Genomic DNA, 25,134 nt, shown 5'->3' on the forward strand with positions numbered 1-25,134 from the left:
CTCTGGGGTACTGGTTAGTTCATATAGTTGTTCCTCCTGTTTGCTTCTATTTCTTAGTGCAATGCTGCAGATCAAACCTATTGCCTCACGCCCTGCACTCCGGAGTGCTACCTACCATTGTGTTACATTTCCTGTCCAACTGCATTGCATTATGTTCCCTGCGATTTATTTTTTGTGTGTTAATGTGTATTTATGTAGTAAATGCATACCATGTGAGAACCAGTGTCCACAGAGGTCAGAAATGGGTGTCAGATCCCATGGCGCTCAGAAATTCTCTGAGACAAGTAAAAATGTTCTTAACACTGAGCCATCTTTCTAGCCCTCATGATTGTATTTTAAGATGTATCAGGCATTGTTTGAGTTTTTATAGTTTGTAACTAAGTAACATAGTGTTTTGCTTGGCATTTAGTAATTGTTGGTAAAGTATTTCTTTTGCTTTGCTTTAAATGGGCATTCAAGTGATTTGTAACAGAAAGTGTCTTCTAGTAAATGAAGTGTTCAGTTTCAAGGACTTCTGTTAATTCATATCAATTCTGCTTATTTTGATTGGGTTTTGTTAAAACTGTGGGGGTTGGGGGAGGTGACTGGGTGTGTTTCATGGCATGTGTCTGGAGATTTATATAGGCAGACAGATGTAGACACCCACATTGGTGTGGGAATCACAGAAATATCACTGCTATAAACCAATAGCACAAGCACCTAGACTAAGTTTGAATTATTGGACAGCCACAGTTGCACGCTTCTCATTAGTGTTGCACAGACAGATGACATAATCAGAGGATTGAAAGAACTTAGAAACAGTTAAATTATTGATCTGCTACATATCTGAAGAGGATTTAAGATTTTGATTCTTAAAACTGGCCAAACACAGATGGAAAAATAGATAGCTCAGCAGTTAAGAGCACTGACTGCTCTTCCAGAGGTCCTGAGTTCAATTCCCAGCAACCACATGGTGGCTCACAACCATCTATAATGGGATCCAATGCCTTCTCCTGGTGTGTCTGAAGACAGCTGCAGTGTATGTGTATATATATAAAATAAATATTTAGATCTTTAAAAGACTGGCCAAAGAGGAGATTTGCTATTGAGTCAAGTAGAAGAAAAAGTAGACAGAAGCAAGCCAGTCATCACCAGTTTAGGTAAAAGCCAATTTTGTGGGTATCTGGACTGCATCATTTTGTGAAACTTGAGAGAAAACATTTGCCTAACAGCTGCTAACTTCCTACAATTGACATGGTTTCAATTCCCTTTAAATAAGCCTGCTGAAGCAGTGTGTCACATGTATCATCCAGACTTAAGAACATTTGCTACTACTGTCCTTTGCCAGGGTCCGGAGTCTTCACATTCCAGGCAGAGTGCCAGCTGTTTAATTTTTAGTTACCAAGCTGAGATTGGCTGTTCTCCCTCCTCTTTGCTCCACCCCCCAACTTTCACTGGAAGAGCACTTTAGAGCTGGAGATTAAATGGATGTGCTGTCACCAGGCTTTCTGAGTGCAGCTGCCATCATGGGTGTGCCCCAGAGCAGTTTCTGTTTGCTCTGAGCCCCCTGCCCTGCCTCCCCTTTCACCATGTTTCCTTTGGCAAGATTTTAAGTACAGCAATTCAAGAAGATTTCTCCTAAAGCCCATTAATTTGAAGTGTTTCACCTCTTGATTGCTGGAAAAGAATCTTAAATTTATTCCAAAGTAATTTATAAGCAAATGTACTGAGTGGTGAGAGGAGCACCGACCTGATTCCCTCTAACCTTCCATTGTGGCCATCTGCATACAGAGTCTTTCAGAGGAAACTAGCAATCTGGTGAGTGTGCCATGCCAGTGGGGAGCATTGAATGTCCTTCATCTCCCTCTTTCCCTAGGGACATTAGTCATGAGTGCCGAGTGTGCCGGGTCACAGAAGTGGGTCTCTCTGCATATGCAAAGCACATTTCTGGCCAGTTGCACAAAGATAATGTTGATGCCCAGGAAAGAGAAGATGATGGAAAGGAAGAGGAAGAGGAAGATTATTTTGATAAGGAACTTGTTCAGTTAATACAAGAAAGAAAAGAACAAAGTCGGTAAGTTGGTTTGTTTTTAGTTTTGCTTTTTGAGATAGAATTAGATGTAGACAACTTATCTGTCCTGAGGATGAGCCTCTAGAGCTTTGTGCAGCAAAGAGTATACTCTACTAACTAAGCCTGAGCTACACTCACAGCCTCGGGATTTGACATTTGAAAGATAAGTAAGCCTAACTTTAAGACCCTTAAAGCTTCATCTTATTTTAAATATAAAGTTTTGTTTGAGTTTGCTATCTGAGGACTAAGGACTAGGAAGTACTTTTTTGAATTGTTATATTATCTGGCTTTAAACTCAGTTTTGTCTTTAGACCTGAAAACTATGGTCTTGGTTACTGTGTCTTGAACTGTTCTTATTATCCAATTTTTCTATGAGAAAGCCGTAGAGTATAAGTATCATTGAATAGACATTTCATCTATTATCATTTGTATTATTATATTTTTATTGCCCAAATAGTATCTCTTAGGGGAAAGGATGACCTCTTATAAATTAGCATGGTGCTTTTGTTAAATCTGAATTTTACCTTTGGCATTCTAACAACTATACAGTGCCTGGTTCAGTCTGGATGTAATATTAATATTATATTATATTAAAACATTAATAGTTTAAGTTTGACAATAGCAAGATTATTTGAACAATATACGTTCCCTAATTGTTTTTCCTAATTTTGTATATCTGTGTTTATGTATTTATGTGTTAGGCATTTATGATTTTACTTACCTGATTTTATAGCCTGAAGTTTTTTGTTTGTTTTTAATTGAGCCAGGCAGTCATGTAAGCCATAGCGAGTTTTCACCTTGCTCATAGCCAAAGATGATTCTGAATTTCTGTGTCTGTCTCCCTAGGTGGTGGGATTATAGGTGTGTGCTACGACTTACTTATTAATGTGACAGAGAATAGGAGAGAACAATTAATGAAGTCCACATGTTTTAAAGTCCTTCTATGTGATGAGAAAACTTCTAACTCTAAATTTTAATGATTCTTCTTGAATATTATTTATACATACTCTGACCTGCTTTTTGTTAGAGATTTAAATATAGGTAGGAAATATGTAGTTTTACCCAAGATATTAACATTTTAAAAGTAAGTCCTTGAAAAAGACTTTCTTAGTCTTAAGATGCCCATAGCAACATGATTGTTGACCCCTTGGGCTGTGTAGTCCTTCAGATGCTATTCTCATGACTACAGTGCAGCTGGTGGAGTCTGCGCTTCTGTTTTAGGAAGTTAAATGGGTAGGACACTAATTTTTGTTTCTTTCATACACAACAAAACTATTATAGCTAAGCTATGTAAATGATCAACCATTATCAAAGGCTATGATTAGATACTGATAGACTTATTCTTTGAGTCTTATATGTCCCTGTAATGACATGATTATATGAAATCACCCACTTACTTTTGTTGATTGATTGACTGATCGAAGCAGGGTCTCTTTATATAGTCAACTCACATTCTTCTTAGCCCTGTTCCGAGTACTGAGATTACAGGCAAGTGTTACCATGCCAGAGAGATGAATTTTTAATTCTATATTGTGAAAAGGGAGCTAATTTATGTCCAGAATACTACAGGCATTAAAGGCCATTTAAGAGCCATCAAGATGGTTCTGTGGGTAGAGGAAATGCAGCCAAGTACTCTGCTCTCTTGATTGCACACATGCACTATGGCATGCACATGTGCACACACAACCAGTTTTCTTTTAAAGGCTAATTAAGGTCAGTTTTTAAGGTGGTAGTCAATGTGTTTTGTTTGTTGAAGCAGTGTCTTGCTATGTAACCTTGGTTGGCCTGGTGCTCACAGCATAGACCAGGCTGACCTCAAACTCTGAGATGCTCCTACTTCTGCCTCTCAGTGCTCTAAGAGGTGTGTTATCACCACACCCAGCCTAAGATGGGTGTATAAGCTCTGTATGTGTGTCTATGCACCACACTCATGCCTGCTCTCCATGGAGGCCAGAAGAGGTCTCAGGTCCCCTGGAACAGGAGTTCCAGATGGTGATGAGTAGGTGCTGGGAATTGAACCCCAGGTCACCTGGAAGAGCCAATGCTTTTAAATGCTGAGCCATCTCTCCAGCTCTAAGTCAAGTTTAGAGAAAGAAATTCAATTGCAGAAACTGTTGCTGTGACATTTTTACTGTGTGGGGCCTGAGTGTAGTATAAAGTCTGCAAGGTTCGGACCTTTGCTTGACCCCTTTGCATTTATATGACTCTATTCACATTACTTAGCTTCTCTAAACTTGAGCTTCCCCATTTAAGAAGTAATAATATCTTTCTGGATTGTACAAATGGGATGAGATAATCTTTTAAAAAGCATTAATGAATTAATTAATCTAGTCTTTAGCAGAAATGAAGCCAATTTTAGGCCACTTTATTACATGGTGTTTTGAGCACCTATTACTTGCTGGGATATTAGACACACCATAAGTAATTTGTAAAGAAAAATGGTTTCACACATTGCTGTGATAAGTAAGTTATTCCCTTTTGTGGACACCTTATGTAACATAGATAGCTTGAGTAGCTGTAGCTTCTCTGTAAAGAGCCTGCAGCTCAGAAGCTCTCTGTAGCTTCTTGTGGGGTCCCTTATTTGGCTTGTGCTGTTTTACTGCGTTTGGGACCTAACTTACTGCATCAGCTCAGTTAGTTCTAAGCCTATTTCAAATAGAAACTGTATGGAAGTGGGTTAGAAAATAGATTTTTTTCAGTAAGAACCTGCATCTGAAGAAATCAGATATGGCCACTGAACATGGAGCTACATTAACAATAATCCTGGGCGGTGGTGGTGCACGCCTTTAATCCCATCACTTGGGAGGCAGAGGCAGGCGGGTTTCTGAGTTCTAGGCCAGCCTGGTCTACAAAGTGAGTTCCAGGACAGCCAGGGCTACACAGAGAAACCTTGTCTCAAAAAAAAAAAAAAGGTAAACAATAATCCTAACCACAAAATATAACCACCCTTATTTTGAAAAGAGCTGGATAATGTAAAAATGCTAAGATAATAGAAACAAAATTCTAGAACAGTAACCCCTTTTACCCCTTCCCCCCCCCCCAAATTGGGAGGATAGTTTAAATGTGTCTAGGATGAAGGGAAAGATAGTCTGCTACATTCCAGATGTAAAAACAAGCACTAGAAATAAACATGGGCCCCATTCTGTAATCTAAGAAGGGGGGTGCATTTTGGTGGGTTATGCCTTTAAAAGAATCACAAGTAAGAATTTCATTAAATCCATAATGACAAACTGTTTTTTCTTTCAGACAAGATGAACCTCCCAGTAACAGCCAAGAAGTAAACTCAGATGACAGGCAGCCCCAGTGGAGACGAGAAGACCGAATCACTTACCAAGACAGAGAGAGCTATAGTCAGCCACCTAGACACCATCGTGGACCCCCACAGAGAGACTGGAAATGGGAAAAGGATGGCTTTAATAGTACTAGAAAAAACAGCTTTCCACATTCTTTGAGGAATAGTGGTGGACCAAGAGGAAGTTCTGTCTGGCATAAAGGTGCTACAAGAGGCTCTTCAACTTGGTTCCTTAATCATAGTAATTCTGGAGGAGGCTGGCATTCAAACAATGGGATGGTAGATTGGAATTATAATGGTACAGGAAGGAATTCCAGTTGGCACTCTGAAGGAACAGGTGGCTTTCCCAGCTGGCACATGAACAACAGTAGCGGAAACTGGAAATCCAGTGTACGTGGTACGAATAGCTGGAATTACAATGGCCCTGGAGACAAATTTCAACAAGGCAGAAACAGAAATTCTAACTATCAAATGGAAGACATGACCAAGATGTGGAACAAGAAATCTAATAAGCCAAGCAAGTACAGTCAGGAGAGATGTAAGTGGCAGAGGCAAGACAGGGACAAAGCTGCCAAGTACAGGAATCCTCCCGAGGGATACGCAAGCGATAAGTTTCCTTCAGAAGGCCTACTTGAGTTCAATTTTGAACAGCGAGAAAGTCAAACCACTAAACAAACAGACACGGCAGCCTCAAAAATTAATGGAAAAAATGGCACCAAAGCAAGGGACAAGTTCTGCCGCTGGACACCTTACCCTTCCCAGAAGACTCTAGATTTACAGTCAGCCCTGAAAGAAGTCATTGGCAGCAAGTCAGACACACTAGAGAAGCCTCTCTTTAATTTTAGCTTAATAACTGCAGGACTGCGCAAACCAGTTGATAAAACAAGTAATCCTCCAATGCTAAAAACACAAAAGGAAGGACCTCCTGGATCTCCCAGTCACAAAGCCATTTCTGACGGCACTGCTTTCTGTGAGGCGGCAAGAGCTTGCCCCATTACTGAGCAATCTGAGCCACATCAGAAGTCACATAAGGTTCCATTACTGAAATCCCCACTCCTTCCACTTCCAACCCCTAAATCAGGTCCTCATAAGCATAATTTAAAGAACCACTCAAAAAATAATGAGACAAAGTCCTTCCCTTCTGGAGATCACTCACATCTCCTGAACACGTCTACTCTAGAAGGTAGCCTTGGTTCTTCCTACACATCCAAATCACGCAGTTTATGTCCTCGTGTTTTAAAGGAGAATAAAACTGTATCAGGCACTCAAAAAGAACCTAATGAGAAGTTAAATAGCACATCACAGAAAGCCCAAGACACAGTGCTACAGTGTCCCAAAACACTGCAGAATCCACTCCCTACCACACCCAAAAGGACAGAGAATGATGCAAAAGAAAGTAGTGTAGAAGAGTCTGCCAAAGACTCTGTGAGCATCGAGTCTCAGCCACACTCAGCTGGAAACAGTGCCACCACATCTGATGCAGAAAACCATGGCATAAAAAGTGAAGGTGTAGCTTCACTGACCACAGAGGTTGTGTCCTGCAGCACTCACACCGTGGATAAGGAACAAGGGAGCCAGATCCTAGGAACACCCAAGAACCTCTCCGCCTCCCCACATAATTCCACAGTTCACCAGAAAGAGGCTGAGTTACAAGTGTCAGCAGCGACCAGTCCACACTCTGGCTTACTGCTAGACTTGAAGCCCTCTCTAGAAGATGCTCAGGATAACATCCTTGTTAAATCTGATGGACCTTTTGAAACTGAGAGCTTTGAGGACACTAGCCTGGATGCAGAGCTTCAAAAAACTGATATCAATAATCAGCCCCCAGGCACGCTTCTTCCCGAACTAAGTAAACTTGGTTTTCCCGCCTCGCTCCAGAGAGATCTAAGCCGGCATATCAGTTTGAAGTCCAAAACAGGAACACATCTCCCAGAGCCAAACCTCAATAGCGCTCGACGAATTCGCAATGTTAGTGGCCATAGAAAGAATGAAACAGAAAAGGAATCTGGGCTTAAGCCAACCCTACGACAGATTCTAAATGCATCAAGGAGAAATGTTAACTGGGAACAGGTCATTCAGCAAGTAACCAAGAAAAAGCAAGAGCTGGGCAAAGGCTTACCCAGGTGTGTGCCTCTCATACCTGTCCTTGGTTTCTTTTAAAGGTTACCACACTTTGGCCTTGATTAAACGCAAGTTCTTGTTCAACTTAAATTAAACTTGTGCCAAAACTATCCATTGTAAATGTCTGCTTTAATTCATTCAGTATTAAGCACTGGCTGTTCCTATATGACATGTGTGATAGTCTGTCTTGACAGAGGATGCCATTAAAATGGAGGCACCTGAGACACTAATTGGACCTAGGATTACATACGTCATCAGAAATCTTGTCACTTTAGTTCAGATGGACTAGAATGTGTTATCTGTCTCTGAATCTTAATGTTTGGAACCAATGGTAAAAATTTTTGATTTGTTTGTTTGATTGCTTTTTGGTTTTCAAGATGGGGTTACTTTATATAGCCCTGTCTGGTCTATAGTACAGACTGGCCTCGAACTCAGAGAAGGCCTGCTTCTGCCTGAGATTAAAGACATGTGCCACCACCACCCTGCTAGTGGTCAATTTTTTCAACTACCTGTTGTTACTACCTTTCACTGAACTTGTGGAATCCCCCTATAGGCATTCTGGGTACTACAGAGAGTATTGCAGAATGCTCTGTCTTAGGTCTCTCATAGCATTTTGAGGTACTGTTCTAAGTGGTCAGGAAGTGCTCATCATAGGTTCAGCTTGGAAAACCATAGTTTTGCAACGATGTAAGTGTAGCCCTCCAGGCTCAGCGACTTTACTATTGTTGATTCATTTGCCTTGTTTTCCTTTCTTAGTCCTTTTGCAAAGTTCATGGTATGGTAAAGCAGAAAGCTTAGAGTCCTGCTTAATGGTTGTGAGTACTTGGTAAGCTGGTTTCTTTGCTTTTAAAATGCTTATTGAAGACAAAGATCTCTATGCGGGAGGGGAGCAGTTGTCACTAATTTACTTGCATCCTTGTAGCTGCACAGTTTGGATTCAGTGCCTGTGATGCTGCTGCAGTACTCTGCCTCACTCTGGAATTCGTGTCAGAGGTTGTGCTCCTTGACAGCAGGAACCTCCCTATGTGCAGGAGAGCCTAGCACATGTCACACTCCCCAGCCACATCTGATTTGTTCCTTTCTCTTTTTTTCCTTTTTTTTTTTTTTTTTTTTTTTTTTTAAGGTTTGGCATAGAAATGGTACCTTTGGTTCAAAATGAACAGGAAGTCTTGGATTTAGATGAAGAACCTGATCTGTCCAGTCTGGAAGGATTCCAGTGGGAAGGAGTTTCCATTCCCTCATCCTCTGGCTTGGCAAGAAAGCGAAGTCTTTCTGAAAGCAGCGTGGTCATGGACAGGGCTCCTGTGTATAGTTTCTTTACTGGGGAAGGTACTGGTAAAGAAAATGAAGCCCAGCAGAGTCCTTCACCTAGTACTGCACTGAGTGCTGCCCAGAGTCAGAAGACAGCCATGTATCTTGAACAAGAAGTGGCACCTCTGACTCCCTCTGTCAGAACAGGTGAAAGGGTTGGAAACATTCCTACCCAGCGGCGACATAGTGCACAGTTACCATCTGATCACATAATGCCTTTCATGCATTCAGCCAGAGACCTGCACAGCCAGGAGAGATCTACCCCACTATCAGAGCGCCACGCCCAGGAGAACACTGGAGAAGGAAACTCACTCTCATCAAATGCATCTTCAGGTCATGCAGTCTCCAGCTTAGCAGATGCAGCCACTGACAGCAGCTGTACCTCTGGTGCTGAGCAAAACGATGGTCACAGTATTAGAAAGAAGCGAAGAGCCACCGGGGTGAGTATGACTCTTCATGCCTTTGCAAAATATCTCTTGTAAAGACTTGAATATTGATAAGAAAGGCTTAACTCATTTTGACTGAGTGTCTGGGGTGTGGTTTCCTTTGCTCCAGAGCAGAACTTAATGCTGTTTACTTCCCTTCTTCTGGTTTCTCTCTGGTTTCTCTCTGAGTGACTCTACTAAACCAGATGTAATGTGAGACGAATGTACAGTACCAGGAAAATGTGAAGTCATCTCTAAAACTAGTCTCCCAGCAGTGATTCACCTGACTAAGGATAGTTCACATCTTCAGATGTAACTTAATCTGTTTTCATAGAGTCACTTGGTACTGCTGCGTTTGTAGGACGCGTGCAAATGTTGGGTTCTTGGTTAAGCTGGGAAGTTTACCACCAGAGAGAGACTTAATAGCATTAGAATGCATACGTGAACACTGCAACAGTTCCCCAGTCCCAGTAATTGCCCTAGTTAAGCCCTCCTGACCCCTCACTCAACCACTTATGCTCCTCTGGCTCCCTGGTAATAATGGTGATGATGATGATGATAGCCCTGTCCCTAGGTCCCTTTCTGAAAAGAAAGTTCAGAAACTTTCTTTCCGGCGGTCAAACCTGTGATTTGGCACCCCCTCTCCCTTTAAAGCTAAAGGCCAATTCTGTTTTCCTTCAGGCAGAGGAGATACTGTTAGGTGATTTTAAATATACTTGAAGCTTGGAATTTGAGAAGCTGTTACCTTGAGATTTGTCATGTAGATGCTTTACTGTCTTGTTGGAAAGGTTTTCTTTAGGAAGTTAGAGCACAGCCTATGCCAAGATGAACTCAGTAGAATGTTACTGGCTCTTCCGTCCACGTGTCACTCCACCCGATGGACTGATTGCTTGGCACAGTGGGCTTTAGTACATCTAAGGGACCAGAAAGCCTTGGGCTTTCTTTATTAGAAACAATAAGTCAACTAATGGTTAAGTTGTGCACAAGGCCTCTATTGTCCTTGTAGAGATAGTTGCAATAGCAGAAGGTCATATAGGACAACCATTTTGTCCCTCTCTTGGAAAATGACATTCATATTCAGTATGCAATATTCTTCTTAGGATGGATCTTCCCCTGAACTACCAAGTCTTGAGAGAAAAAATAAACGAAGGAAAATTAAAGGGAAGAAAGGTATGGCTATATAATGTTACAGAAGAACATTATTGTTTTTGTTTTTACAATGCTGAGTGTGAACCCAAGGCTTCATCCATGCTAGGCAGATACTCTACCTATGTCTCTGATCAAAAGAAGTTGCCATGATAGCACTTCAGCCTTTTGATAATCTGGTGTGGTTTCTAATCATCAAACACTGGTCATCTGCTTCCCAGCACTTACTGTTTGTTTTGAGACAGGGTATTTCTATATAGACTCTGATCTCAGCCTCCTGGTGCCGGGCTTACAAGCTTCATACTGCAAGGCTTGCAAATGTTGTTTTGTTTTAATTGAAAAAGGAGCTGAGTGGTGGCTAAATGGAAAAGAAACTTGCCAGAAGGTATGAGGCCCCTAGTTCAGTCCTCGCCGCTGAGGCAGGATCTGTCTGTAAAGCCAGGCTGGCCTCTGCAAAGCAAGATTGCAAACTTATGACACCATACCTGCTTAAAACATAGTTTTTCTCACATTGTTGTCTTGTTTTAATATTTATATATTTATGTATTTTATGTATATGAATGCTTTATTTGCCTGTATGTCTGCATGACAGAGGAGGGCATCAGATCCCGTGTGGTTGCTGGTAATTTAACTCAAGATCTCTGGAACAGTAGTCAGCACTCTTAACCGCTGAGCCGTCTCCCTGGCCCCTGTTGTCTTGTTTAAAAGCAGAAAAAAATTTGACTGCTTGCTCCATCTAGTTGCAGCTAAGATAAATATATGCTACCAGATAGAACTGAAGGCTAAGTTATGCTGTAGACAGTATAGTCAGGCAATCTCACTAGGATTTTCCATTTGAAATGAGAAGGAACAGGTCATTTAATTAAATATTGTCCCTCTCACTTTTTTAACCTGTGACCCATGCTATACTTGAACTCTAGATAGTTGTGCCTCTGCATCCCAAGTACTGGAATTATGGAATTAGGCTTGTGAGACACCACATCTAGCTTCGCTTTTTTTTTTGAGGCACCTTGTTTGCTTTTCTAATGTGAATTGAGTGTATAGTAGAAGGAACGGGATCTGATTTGAATCTGATTAGATTTCTGTCCAGTATCAAAACCAGACTTTGCTCAGAGAAGCTTTAGTAAAGAGCTGTGACACCAGTGGCAGAGCAGAACGGTGCCTTAGCATTGGGATTACAGCACATGCCAAGAGAAGCGTCAGGAAGAGTGTGGTGGCACACTGGGGAGGTAGAGGCAGAGGGATCAGTAAATAGTTCAAGACTATCAGATACCTCAAACGTTCAAGGTAAAACTGGGCTATATAGTGAGACTTGGTTTCAGTTAAAGCAACAAAACAAATAGGCCAGTCATGCTGACACACGCACTTAATCCCAGCACTCTCGACAGAGGCAAGTTGATCTCTGAGAGTTCTAAGTCAACCAAATGCATATAGTCCCTGTCTCCCAAGCAAGAGATACAGATAAATGAATAAACAAGCAAGAGTCTGACTATTGAGAACTATTTGAAACTTAAATAACAGACTAGAAAACCATGGCCTTAGAGGAAGAGGAAGAGGGCAAGGACTGTAAGCCTGAAGCTCAGTCTCAGCCAAAGCCCTATGTGAGGAGCACATAGACAGCTGAAGACAGGACCAGGACCAAAGCAGTCTGTGTCTAGGACAGAGGTGTCCCTAAAGGGGGAGGGCACAGACCTTTAGATCCCTGCTGGTTCTTATTTTGAATGTTTTTGAGCTTTGATGTCAGTAAGATCCTTGAGTCTCTTTCACATGTTGAGATAGAAAGACAGGTTTGTACTAAGCACATGTATCTTTGAAGACACTGTTACTAAACTGGCCTTTTGTTTTGTTTTGTTTTGACAGAACGTTCTCAGGTTGACCAGCTATTGACTATTTCCTTAAGAGAGGAAGAACTGAGCAAGTCTCTGCAGTGCATGGACAACAAGCTCCTGCAGGCTCGGGCAGCACTGCAGACAGCGTATGTTGAAGTTCAGAGGCTACTCATGCTTAAGCAGCAGGTAACAGCTGAGAAGTCCTAGGGACATTGAGCCTGGGGGGTGGACCTTAGAATGCTTAGCCACGTATTTTACTTTCAGATAACTGTGGAGATGAGTGCACTGAGGACTCACAGAATACAGATTCTACAAGGATTGCAAGGTATTTATTTAGAGCATGTCCGATGAACTGTTAATTTTTGTTATCTGTCAGGGCTAAAGCAAATAAGTCGTAGGAATGTCATACATTTTCCTGCATGTCTCCATGGTTTCATTCTGTAAAAAACCCAGAGACTTGGATGTCTCAAAAATTGTAACATAGCTGGGCTGAGTAGTCCAGGCCAGTCATCTCCGCTGCTCAGGAAGCTGACGTGGGAGAGATGTGAGACAAAGGCTTATCTGAGTTAAAGAGCGAATTCAAGGCCCACCTGCATCTCAGAAGGATGGGTTAAAAAGAATCAGTGATGGAGCTTGGTTGTTGGGTGCTTGCCTTAGGTGTGGTTTACAGAGTGGGGTTCCAGTGGCAGAAGGAGAAGAAAGTGGCAGAGATTGCTTTGGTGAGGAATCAGAAGGACTGAGTTCAAATCTTGGCTTCTATTAGTAACTGTATGACTAGGATAAGCCGTTTAAAATTTGATTTTTTTTTTTTTCTTTTTAAAATTTTTATTCTTATGTTTTGACAGAGCCTTAATCAGTGGCCCAGGCTGTGCCATGACTTATGGCTTAAGATGACCTAGAACTCAGTGCAGGCTACCTTTTTCAAACTGTTGAATGTTAGGATTGCAGGTGCGACCCACCTTGTACTTTGAGAAATGTGAATGTTACAGCCTGTCCTCTGTGCTCTTGATAGTTGTACCTCTTAGACATTTTGTTTGGACAAGTTGAAAGGGAGAATGCTAACACATTATTAAGTTAATTTTTGCACGTTTGAAATTTTTTGTTGATGTAGTTTTTTCAGGGAGGGTCCTTTCCCTGTAGCCCTGGCTGTTTTAGAACTCACTCTGCATACCAGGCCGGCCTCATCATGGAGATCTGCTTATCTCTGCCTCTGTGCTGGGAGCAAAGACTCTCTGCCACCGTGTCTGGCTGATTTTTTTTTTTTTTTTTTTTTTTTTTTTTGAGACAAGGGCTTGTGTAGCCCATGTTGCCTCAGCTTAGTAGGTAGCGGAAGATGCTGCTCAGAACCTTTATCCTTTAGTCTCTACTGTTCGAGGGCTGTGATTAAAGGTGTTTGCCAACATTCCCAACTTAAAATTATTTCCTAGTCTTTAAAAATAAATATTGGAAGCCAGGTATGGCAACACATACCTTTAATCCCAGCACTGGGATGTGAAGCAGATGGAGATCTGTGAATTCAAGGCCGGCCTGGTCTAAACAGTGAGACAAAACAAAACAAATAAAAATTGACTAAGAAATAAATGACTTTACAAGTAATATTCTTGGATTTGTTGTATGTCTATGCTTTCTGTTCTAGAAACATATGAACCTCCTGAGCACCCAGACCAGGCTCCCTGTAGCCTCATATCACGAGAACAAAGGAACAGCCGATCTCAGACATCTTTTGAGACAGCTCTGCTGCCTGCACCCTTTTTCCCGGGGTTTCTGGATCCACCTCCTTCCCATGCATCTCTACCATCCTCTGGAACCCCTCTCCACATGACCACTTGTACTTTCCAAGCCCATGGTACTGCCCCTGATTCATCGGTTCAGATTAAACAAGAGCCCATGTCTCCTGAACAAGAGGGGAATATGAACGCTTTGCCACAAGGCTGTGCTTCCAATGTGTCCAAGGAATTACTGCAAACTAATAGTAAGTAAGCTTTTATGTGAGTTCAGGGCATCCCTGAAGAGCAGTTATCCACCATTGTGTAAAGCCTATTGAAACAAAGCCATGCATGTCAGCTCAGGCCTTTTAGTCCAGCACTCGGGAGGCAGAGGCAGGTGGAACTTCGAGTTAGAGATCAGATCTCAGCTTGATCTACATAGCAAGTTCAGGCCTGCTGTGGCTCTATAATGAGACCTTGCTCAAAAATAAAATAACTAATTATTATAGTTAGTTTTCCATTGACAGATACTTCATATAGGAGGTTTGTTTTCAAGTACTTCAGAGAATGTGGGGTTGGAGAGATGGCTCTGCAGGTAAAGGTTTGTCAGCAAGCCTGATGGACCCGAGTTTAAATCTCTAGAATCCACAAGAAGGAAGGGAACCTGGACCCCCATATGCACACCTGTGCTAAGACATACAGAGAAAATAAATGTAAAGACTTAAAAAACTAATAAAGTACTTCAGAGAATTCATTTAAGTTTCATTGTTCCCTGACTTTCTTGGAGCTTAATGAGTTGGCACCCATTTGACTCTTCTAAAGTGTTTCTTTTGTCTTTGTGGTGTGTGGGTTAAGCTTGGTCAACCCATTTACTCAGGAAGGCATGCACTCTGAATTTCTGAGCATTGCTGCATCAATTACCGCATATGTAAACCAAGACTGATAAAAAACCCTCAGAAGCAAGTGTCCATGCTGGTCACAGTGTTCTGGTGTTTACTGGTATTAACGGGAACTTATGTGGGTTGAGAAGTAGCCAGGGATCGGGTTTTAACAGTTGAGGATAACTTCTCATAACTACAAATAATGTCATATTAAAAATTCAGTCAGAAAAGCAAACAGTCTAAATTTGTCAGCAGAAAAAAGCCAAGTAATCCTGACACTTCATGTTGCTGGGTGCAGTGGCACAAATCTGCAATCCCAACATTCCTTGGGGTGGGAAGCCAAGGCAGGAGATTTGCCTGCAAGTTTGCAGGCCAGCTAGCCTGAAGTATGAAGCACAGCGGCAGAAGCCAACAAGAGAGAGTCTGCCTCTCAGTATGGCAGAAGGCAAGAACTGACACCCCAAAGTTGTCCTTTGACATCTACACTTGCACCATGGTATGTAGACCTACATGTACACACTTCACACACACACACAAGTCATTGTGATTCCTTAAGCAAAACCAGTTCTAAAATCCCCTTCAGTTTTTGCTACTCACACCCTTTTGCAGTATCTATTATGTAGGTAAGTTAGTAATTTTATGGGATCCATATTTAGGTTTTTAAAACTATAATGCTTTGGGAAATGGCAGATGGAGTGGACGCTTGTATCACCTAGCCTGGAAACCTGAGTTTGATCCTCACGATCCATATTGTAGAGAAAACTGACTTCTGCAAGTTGTCCTCTGACCTTCACAAGTGACCGTGTACACAAAATAAATAAAACATAGTTTAAAACATTAGAAATTCATGTAATGATTATACTGCTTTAGTAGAGATTATTTAACAGAGCTTAAAAATGTAGATATATTATTTTGTTCCATATTTCCTGTCTTTTTAAAGGGGGAAGGCTGCTGGAGATTGCATGTTAGGCAAGCCCAGTACTACCACTGAACTACAAACATCCTGAGCTGTATTTCAATGTCTTAAACCATAAGTATATGTTCGTTTACATGTAGACTATACTATATAAAGGACATAGTTTACCATAACCTGACCATTTTCTACTAAATAAATCATTTTCCTGTCTCACTAAAGTGATCCATCTGTGGGAGCTGGGAAGTAGGCTCAGTGGGTCACTTTCTCTCACAAGCAGTGAGGACCCAGTGTCCCTACAGTAAGATGAAAAGCTGAGGTAGAGTCATCAGGTAGTTCACGAATCAGCTAGCTTGGAGCTCACAGTGCAAGGCAGAGAGCAAGAATGAGTTTCAAAAGTTGTCCTCTGATTGCCACTCAAGTTCCCTGGCACATGGACACACCAAAGCTTATTCCTTGTACACACACACACTAAATATTTCTATTCAAAATAGAAGTGAAATCAAAAGTCGCTGCCTGCGGAAGTTGATTTTTCTGTTTGGTTTCCTGATTCAGGAGTGGTCAATGACAGCTCTCCAGTTAACCCAGCCATCCCTGCAGTGATAACATCAGAGTCAACAGAGAACTGCCAGGAGGTTAACCAAGATCTGAATTTTTCTGTGAAGCAAGGAAATTCCAGAAGCAGAGAAAACTCTCCCTCTTGCCAGTCTCCTGATCTTCCTGGCATAAACAGAGGTGAAGAGTCAGCCAAAGGCAGCAGTGGATCTGAAGCCTGCAGCAGTTCTTTTCTGAGATTGTCTTTCACTCCCGAAACGCCTGCAGAGAAGGAAACTCAGTCTCCAGCTGACCAGCCTGAGCAGCAGGCAGAATCCACACTGGCATCAGCCGAAACTCGAGGTAGCAAGAAGAAGAAGAAACTTCGGAAGAAGAAGACGCTTCGGGCCACCCATGTTCCTGAGAACAGCGACACAGAGCAGGATGTGTTCACGGCTAAGCCTGCAAGAAAGGTCAAAACTGGAAAGGCAGCTAAAGGGGCGAAAGTGACAACCTCCACCTGGGGAGACAGCCAGACTGGTCAGGAGCAAGGAACTGCCAGAGACGAGCCAGACAGCGATTCCTCTCTGGAAGTCCTGGGAGTCACAAATCCTCAGTTAGAAGTAGTTGCCATTGATAGTTCTGAGTCGGAAGACGAGAAACCAGACAGTCCATCGAAAAAAGATGCCGGGATCGCTGCAGAACAGACCCCCATAGAACCTTCTCGTTCTGGTTGTGATGAGGTTAGCTCTACCAGTGAGCTTGGCGCCCGCTACAAGGACTGTGTTCCTGTGAGGTGAGGTCGGCTACCGTGCTGGGCAGCAGCTTCACAACTCTTCTTTCGTTTACTCTTCTAAGTAGAATTTTAGAATTTCTTTATAAATCTTGGCTCTTGGAGTCGGCTTGGTTTTCTTTTGGTATTGTTTTGGTTGGTTTGCTTGCTTGCTTATTTGCTTTGCTTTTTCTTTTTATCATGTTGTAAATTTCAAACACATTTCAGGTAGAAAAATTGACTTTTTGATTTAGAAATTTTTTAGTTTTGCCATCTGTCCTAGTCTCCCAGATGCCAAGAAAATGTTGGTGTTGTTTTTCAGTGTGGCGGAAACCCAGACGGTGATCTCCATCAAAGCGTCTAAGAACTCTTCAGGTAATTGTTGTGTTCAAAGGAGCCACAGGGAAAGGGGGGTTAGAATATAGAAGTCAAATTAGCTTAAATATAATTTATGGACCAGGAGATAAAGTGAGAGGTTACGCCAAGAGTGCTGCCTGGGTCAGCACCACATCTGTGGGCCCTGGGCTTTGCACATTGCACAATCCTGTCAGGCTCAGGTGGCTCCCTTTTCTGACTTCATTAGTTCTAAAGTTTTTGTTTTGTTTTGTTTTGGTGGAATCTTCCCAATGGAGAACTTTGAAAAGTGTGAGCTAGAGAAAATACCCAAGAAGCAACAATATGAACTAACCGGTATCCCCGGAGCTCATGTCTCTAGCTGCATATGTAGCAGATGATGGCCTAGTTGGCCATCACTGGGAAGAGAGGCCCATTGGTCTTACAAACTTTATATATCCCAATACAGGGGAATGCCAGGGCCAAGAAGTGGGAGTGAGTGAGTAGGGGAGCAGGGCGGGGCGGGGGGGGGCGGGGTATAGGGAACTTTTTTTTTTAAAATAAGGTTCTGATTTATGGCCAGTTTTGGTTTTTTTGGTTTTTGGGTGTTTTTTTTTAGATTTATTTATTTATTATATATAAGTACACTGTAGCTGTCTTCAGACACTCCAGAAGAGGGAGTCAGATCTCATTACGGATGGTTGTGAGCCACCATGTGGTGGCTGGGATTTGAACTCCGGACCTTCGGAAGAGCAGTCGGGTGCTCTTACCCACTGAGCCATCTCACCAGCCCTATAGGGGACTTTTGGGTTAGCATTTGAAATGTAAATGAAGAAAATATCTAATAAAAAAGTTTTTTAAAAAAGTGTGACTTACTTTCTGCTTGGAAATTAGAATTTAAGAGGACCGTTGAGTGATTTAATTCAGGTCCTCTGTAAGGTTGTGATGGTTTTGAGTTAGCCTCAGTAGACATGTCTCTGAAACCTGTTTGTGTTTTCCAGAAATATCTTCAGAGCCCGGAGATGATGAGGAGCCTACAGAAGGAAGCTTCGAAGGACACCAGGCTGCAGTGAATGCAATTCAGATATTTGGAAACTTCCTGTATACTTGTTCAGCAGACACAACTGTCCGGGTTTATAATCTGGTGGTAAGTATAACATTTTACCTTTGGTGGCAGGTCTAATGTTGTCTTTAACATACAGAAAGGGAACGTCCTGGCTTCCCTAGAGGTTCAGGCTGATCTGGATGCGGTGGACCCTCCAGTCAGCATGGGCAGTAGGCTCCTTTTCCTCAGCTCTGCCTTCTCCCATCACATTTTCCTTAAATGTGGTTCTGAGAGGAACCTGTAGTGTCTCTTCCTCTCTCCAGAGAAAAAGTCCTGCAGTTTATTCTCTGAACCAACATCCAGTAGGTGAGGGACAGTCAGGCCCCAGCCTTGAAGTTAGTGATGGGGTCAGTCATACAGCTGCTACATGATAGAGGAAGCAGGACGTGACTATTGCAATGTGTTTGAGAAAGAATTTTTATTTTTTATTTTTAAATATTTATTTATTTTTATGTATATGAGTACACTGTAGCTGTACCAGATGGTTGTGAGCCTTCATGTAGTTGTTGGAAATTGAATTTTTAGGACCTCTGTTCGCTCTGGTCAACCCTGCTTGCTCAGGCCCAAAGATTTATTTATTATTATATATAAATACATTGTAACTGACTTCAGATGCACCAGAATTACGAGTGGTTGTGAGCCATCATGTGGTTGCTGGGATTTGAACTTAGGACCTTTGGGAGAGCAGTCAGTGCTCTTGCCCGCTGAGCCATCTCGCCAGCCAGAGAAAGAAATTTTCCTCTGGTGATTATAGAATCCAGGTTCTTAGAGAAAGTAGCCCTTCCCACGTCTCCCCTCAATGTAAGTGATGCTCATCATGCTTCAAGAAACACTTTCAAGATTGGAATTGATGTGAAAACTAACTTTGTCTTCCACAATTATAATCAAGACTGAACCAACACCATAAAGGTATGAAAACTTGAAAGTTAAGAGCAGAGCTAGGTGTGGTGGCATATACCTTTAATCCTATCACTTGGGAGATGGAGGTAGAGGCAGGAGGATCAGGAGTTCAAAGCCAGCCTCTGGTACAAAGGCTTAAAAACAGCTTAAGCTACGTGAGACTATGTCTCAAAAAAAAAAAAAAAATCTAGGAAATGAGGTCTTAACTTGCAAGTTGTGAGGCCTATGTATGAATGTATATATGAACATTGTAAATAGATTTGGTATGTACACAGATAGAGCATTTAAGACAGTTCTTAGGAAACCATTCCTAAGCCACTAGGACCAGTGATAGCAACTGACATTAAAAGTTGTGAGTGTTCTCATGAGCTGGAAACCAAATGTAACCACTATGGGCAATCAGCAGCAGTCTAGATTTTCTAGGTCTCTTGGCCCATGTTTTAGAAAAACTTGACCTAATAGTATTTTTGGACGTAGCTTAGTAAATATATAGTTGTAGGTATCTCACTGTATATGACTTTGCTTGGCAGTTAGTGCACAACAAATATTTACTAAGCACACATTGTGTGCCGGGTAGCATATTTGGGTGAATACAGTAGTAGACCGGAAGTTATAACATTTTTTATTAATAATTAAAATAAAAGGCATTGTCTAATTTCTATTGCTATGATGGAATGCCATGAACAGGGCATCTTCTAGAAAGAAATGTTTATTTGGGCCTAGAGTTCCTGAGAGTTGTAGTCCATAATGGTGGGAACTGTGTGGCTGGCAACGGGCATGGTGGCAGCATTAGGAAGCTCCTCCCACCTTGAATCTCAGGAATAGGGCAGAGAGTAAACTGGAAATGCTGTGAATACTAAACACTCAAAGCCTGCCCCTGCTGACATACTTTGTCCACAAGGCTGCACCACCTACCCTCCCCCAGACAGTACCACCAACTGGTGAGAGTATGCAAATACCCATGACATTTTAGAAGCGTTGGACATTTCTAATGCAAACCACCATATTTTCGCAATCCTGGGAGTACTGATCTGACCTGTGCTTGACCTTAGAGTCGAAAGTGTGTTGGTGTCTTTGAGGGACACACTTCCAAAGTGAACTGCCTTCTTGTCACTCACACCTCTGGGAAGAGTTCTGTCCTCTACACGGGTTCCAGCGACCACACCATCCGCTGCTACAATGTTAAGGTGAGTGACTGCAGAGAAATCAAGTGTATTGACCTTTCGTGTATATTTATCATCATCCTACTTGTTTGACTTCCTCATTCTTGCCATAGTTTAGCATGCTGATACAATCGTGGGTAGATAGGAGATTCAGCATAAATCACATTTTCTGTTTCTTCATCATTATCTGCTGATTTTGTGCTGTAACAGCACACCCTGTTGGTCTTACTTTCATGTCATATGCCAGAATTAATCCTCGTTACAATGTTTTTAATTACATTTATCTATTTACATTGTGTATGTATGTGTGTATATCTATATACATGTGTGTAGAGGTCAGAGGAGTTTTTTTTCTTTCTGCCTTATGATCCAAAGAATCGAACTTGGACCACAGGCCTTTATCAGCTGAGCTATTTCACTGGCCCCTGTTAATTTCTTTAAAGTTAAATTTTATGGGACGTAGGGAAATAAGTCAGTTGGTAAAGTTCTTGCCTTGAATACCTTCAATTCCCAGAACTCACTTTAAAAAAGCTGAACATGGGGTCCACAGGGTGGCTCAGCAGAGACAGACTCTTGCTGTCGGGCTTGATGACCCAAGTGAGCCACGTGCTGGGAGGAGGAAACCAGCTCTGTCCTCTGGGCTCCACACTAGTGTCACGTGTGTTCCAGGCTGGCATCAAGTCAATTACACAGAGTTTCTGATTCTCCTGCTTCTACCTTCCAAGTACTCGAAAAACCATAAGAAATAAAAATAAATTAAAAAAAGAATTTATGTTTTTAATTAGAAATACCAGTATCATTAGAGGTTTTTTTTTTTTTTTTTTTTTTTTTTTTTTTTTGGCTTTTTTCGAGACAGGGTTTCTCTGTGTAGCCTTGGCTGTCCTGGAACTCACTCTGTAGACCAGGCTGGCCTTGAACTCAGAAATCCGGCTGCCTCTGCCTCCCGAGTGCTGGGATTAAAGGCGTGCGCCACCACGCCCGGCTCATTAGAGGTTTTTTGTTTTTTTTTTCCTTTTTGATAGTACCCACCCTGTGATCTTGGCCTCACACTTTAAAGAGGATACGTACCTAAGATAGTCTACTGTGTGCTTTTCAGCATCATTTTAAGAGTTTTAAATAACAGTTGTTCACACATCTCATTGCCACTCTCCTCTGTTAGTAAGGGATTATTTTTTTGGTTTTGGCCTTTCAGACCCGAGAGTGTATGGAACAGTTACAGCTGGAAGACCGTGTCCTCTGCCTTCATAATAGATGGCGAACCCTCTATGCTGGCCTAGCAAATGGCACTGTGGTCACATTCGACATAAAGGTCAGTGGTTGGGGAAGCAGGATGGATTTCCCTGCCCTCTGTCTCCGGTAGGAAACAGCATGTAGTAATTTTCCTGTCTGTGAGGAAGCGACAGAACTAGCCTTTATTCAAAACCCACTCTCTTGTGCAAGTGAGATCAGTCCTTTATTCTGTCTGCTCAGACTCACATGTGCTAGGACCAAAGTGCAGCCTTACTAAATTAAACCAAGCCTTGATATTTGGGCCAAATAATGAGTCATATGTTAAACCAGTCCATCTGATTTACGAGTGACACCATGGAGAATGAATGTGACTTCCCTGACGTGTGACACTGCTGTAGCTGGGGACTGTTCTGTAAAGTGAAGTCATTTTGAGGTTTCCCTTAACAGCCATGCAGCCTCATTCTTTTCCAGCTTATTTGGAGAGCAAATTTCACCATCTTCCTATGCTGGATCCCAGAGTTTCTTAGCTTATGTTGCTGTGATAAAATACCCAATCAAAAGCAACTCAAAAAGAGTTTATTTGGCTGACAATTCAGGGTTACACCATTAAGTAGAAGTCAAGGAAAGAACTTGAAGCAGCCAGTCATATCCACAGGCAGGACCAGAAAGAAGTGAATACGTATATGCAAGCTTTTCTGTATTTGGCTCCCTTACCACACTTACAGTCAGGATCTAAACCCAGGGAATGGTGTACCCACATTGGGCAGTCCATGTCCTTCCCCCATCCTCCTCTCTGTCCCACTTAGTGCATTCAGGACAGTCTCTCATATTACCCACAAACCAAACTGACAAATCTCATTAAGACTTTTTTCCCCAGATGATTGTGTCTAGTTGATAAATAAAACTACCACTATACAGAGTAAGGTTAAGTTGATAGCTGATAGGATAGGTAGCAAGCTTATGCCTCAAGAGACTTGTCATTTCTATTTTAGAAGGTACATTGACAAGCTTGGAGAAGACTTACTAGTAGAATCAGGGACACCTTGTCGCAGGCTTTGTGGCAGCTGACATGAAAGGACAGGCTAAAGATGAGAGAAGGGAATAGGAGCAATATCCATGGAGGCAGGGGTTGGAAGTGTGGCTGCTGTAGCTCCACACCCCATCAATGCCAGGGCTCCTCTGCCACAGCACTGACTAGGACTGTGTAAGGAAAAGCATGCAAGGTAGTTTTGGCCTTTTGGAAACTTTTCAAATAAAAATTGAAGACTCTAGTATACCTAGTATAATCAAGTGATTTGATCCATTGATATTTGTGATAAGTGCAGATTTTTAATTGAAGTGCCAGTCTCCTGATTAGATTGAATTAGGCAATAGGAATAAAAACAAAAGGGCAAATTACAATTCTATTTATAAGGACAAAAGCTTAATAGTTATATTTTTCTCTTGTGCAGGTATTGTTGTCAGAGATTGACATTACAAAGAGACTTTGATGTCAGGCAGAAAAGGTTTTGATGGCTGAAAGTCAAGAAGTAGAGGACAGATTTGAAAATTTTTGCATGCATGAATTTTGCAAATCAGAGCTGGCTCTTTTTGGCCTGTGTTTTAGAATGCAGAATATAGTACTCAAGATAGACTGTTTACCTTGCAAGCTCTGTCCATCACTAGACACTGAACTCCAGGCAATTCTTAGCATGTCAAGATGGCTTGAAGTCATTGCTCAGCTGCCAACTGTACTTTCTGCTGAGCTTCTGGGAGTTTTACTTCATGTATGTACCCAGAATATCTTTTTTAAAAATGTTTGCAGAGGGCTGGTGAGATGGCTCAGTGGGTAAGAGCACCCGACTGCTCTTCCGAAGGTCCAGAGTTCAAATCCCAGCAACCACATGGTGGCTCACAACCATCCACAACGAGATCTGGCGCCCTCTTCTGGAGTGTCTGAAGACAGCTACAGTGTACTTATATATAATAAAATAAATCTTTAAAAAAAAATGTTTGCAGAAATGTGAAGCTTTGTGAGCAAGATTGGCAAGCAAGGGAGAAGAGATAGGGGAGACATGCATAAAGTGTGAGGTAGAACATGTGTTTTATTTATTTATTTATTTTTTCATGTTATAATATACTTTTTTTTTTGATTTTTATTACATATTTTCCTCAATTACATTTCCAATGTTATCCCAAAAGTCCCCCATAGCACCCCCCACTTCCCTACCCACCCATTCCCATTCTTTTGGCCCTGGCATTCCCCTATATTGGGGCATATAAAGTTTGCAAGTCCAATGGGCCTCTCTTTCCATTGATGGCCGACTAGGCCATCTTTCGATACATATGCAGCTAGAGACAAGAGCTCCGGGGTTCTGGTTAGTACATCATGTTGTTCCAACAATAGGGTTGCAGATCCCTTTAGCTCCTTGGGTACTTTCTCTAGCTTCTCCATTGGGAGCCCTGTGATACATCCAATAGCTGACTGTGAACATCCACTCCTGTGTTTGCTAGGCCCCGGCATCGTCTCACAAGAGACAGCTATATTTGGGTCCTTTCAGCAAAATCTTGCTAGTGTATGCAATGGTGTCAGCGTTTAGAAGCTGATTATGGGATGGATCCCTGGATACGGCAGTCTCTAAATGGTCCATCCTTTCATCACAGCTACGAACTTTGTCTCTGTAACTCCTTCCCTGGGTGTTTTGTTCCCAATTCTAAGAAGGTGCACAGTGTCCACACTTTGGTCTTCATTCTTCTTGAGTTTCATGCGTTTATCAAGTTGTATCTTATATCTTGGGTATCCTAAGTTTTGGGCTAATATCCACTTATCAATGAATACATATTGTGTGAGTTCTTTTGTGATTGTGTTACTTCACTCAAGATGATGCCCTCCAGGTCCATCCATTTGGCTAGGAGAACATGTGTTTTAGAATTTATGGTATAAACATTCCATTCTGATAGGAAGACTGCTATCTTCTGTTAAAACACCTTCTAAGACACATCTGGTGGCGAAGATATGGCAGAATATCAAAGTAATACAAATGTGGAAATGTTAAATTTACTTATTTGTTTTAGATTAATTTCTCTTGTTTTATGTGTAAGAGTGTTTTTTGCCTGTGCACCACGTGCCCACAGAGGTTGGTCAGATCTTCCCCTGAGAGTTTGGAATCTTCTTTACATTGGAGAGAGGACTGGGTGATTAAGAGGATTAGATTTGGGCTGGTGAGATGGCTCAGTGGTTAAGAGTGCCGACTGCTCTTCCAAGGGTCCTGAGTTCAAATCCCAGCAACCACCCGTAACAAAATCTGATGCCGTCTTCTAGAGTGTCTGAAGACAGCTACACTGTACTTACATATAATAAATGAATAAATATTTTTAAATACTTTAAAAGAGAGAGAGAGAGGATAAGATTTCCCTCATCCTGCTGCTCACAATACTAGTAAC

At 41.9% G+C, this 25,134-nt stretch overlaps 1 protein-coding gene across 5 annotated transcripts in view; it reads left to right on the plus strand.

Annotated features, from left to right (window-relative positions):
• Nucleotides 1-25,134, plus strand: part of Znf106 (zinc finger protein 106) — a 51,872-nt gene that overhangs the window by 16,963 nt on the left and 9,775 nt on the right. For 2 of the 5 annotated variants that reach the window (XM_021157032.3, XM_085834539.1), the window contains 12 exons: nt 1,856-2,053; nt 5,297-7,465; nt 8,587-9,214; nt 10,300-10,369; nt 12,206-12,360; nt 12,439-12,499; nt 13,811-14,146; nt 16,230-17,004; nt 17,303-17,355; nt 18,315-18,460; nt 20,371-20,505; nt 21,674-21,790. In XM_021157032.3, the coding sequence (XP_021012691.2) occupies nt 1,856-2,053; nt 5,297-7,465; nt 8,587-9,214; nt 10,300-10,369; nt 12,206-12,360; nt 12,439-12,499; nt 13,811-14,146; nt 16,230-17,004; nt 17,303-17,355; nt 18,315-18,460; nt 20,371-20,505; nt 21,674-21,790 (4,843 nt within the window). Of the gene's footprint in view, nt 1-1,486; nt 1,798-1,855; nt 2,054-5,296; nt 7,466-8,586; nt 9,215-10,299; nt 10,370-12,205; nt 12,361-12,438; nt 12,500-13,810; nt 14,147-16,229; nt 17,005-17,302; nt 17,356-18,314; nt 18,461-20,370; nt 20,506-21,673; nt 21,791-25,134 lie in introns of those variants that run through there. The other 3 variants (XM_085834540.1, XM_029470775.2, XM_021157036.3) reach the window with 3 other exon arrangements.

This window comes from Mus caroli, unplaced genomic scaffold (genome assembly GCF_978045245.1).
Source record: "Mus caroli unplaced genomic scaffold, Mus_caroli_1 scaffold_2, whole genome shotgun sequence".
In the NCBI taxonomy this organism is placed as follows: domain Eukaryota; kingdom Metazoa; phylum Chordata; class Mammalia; order Rodentia; family Muridae; genus Mus; species Mus caroli.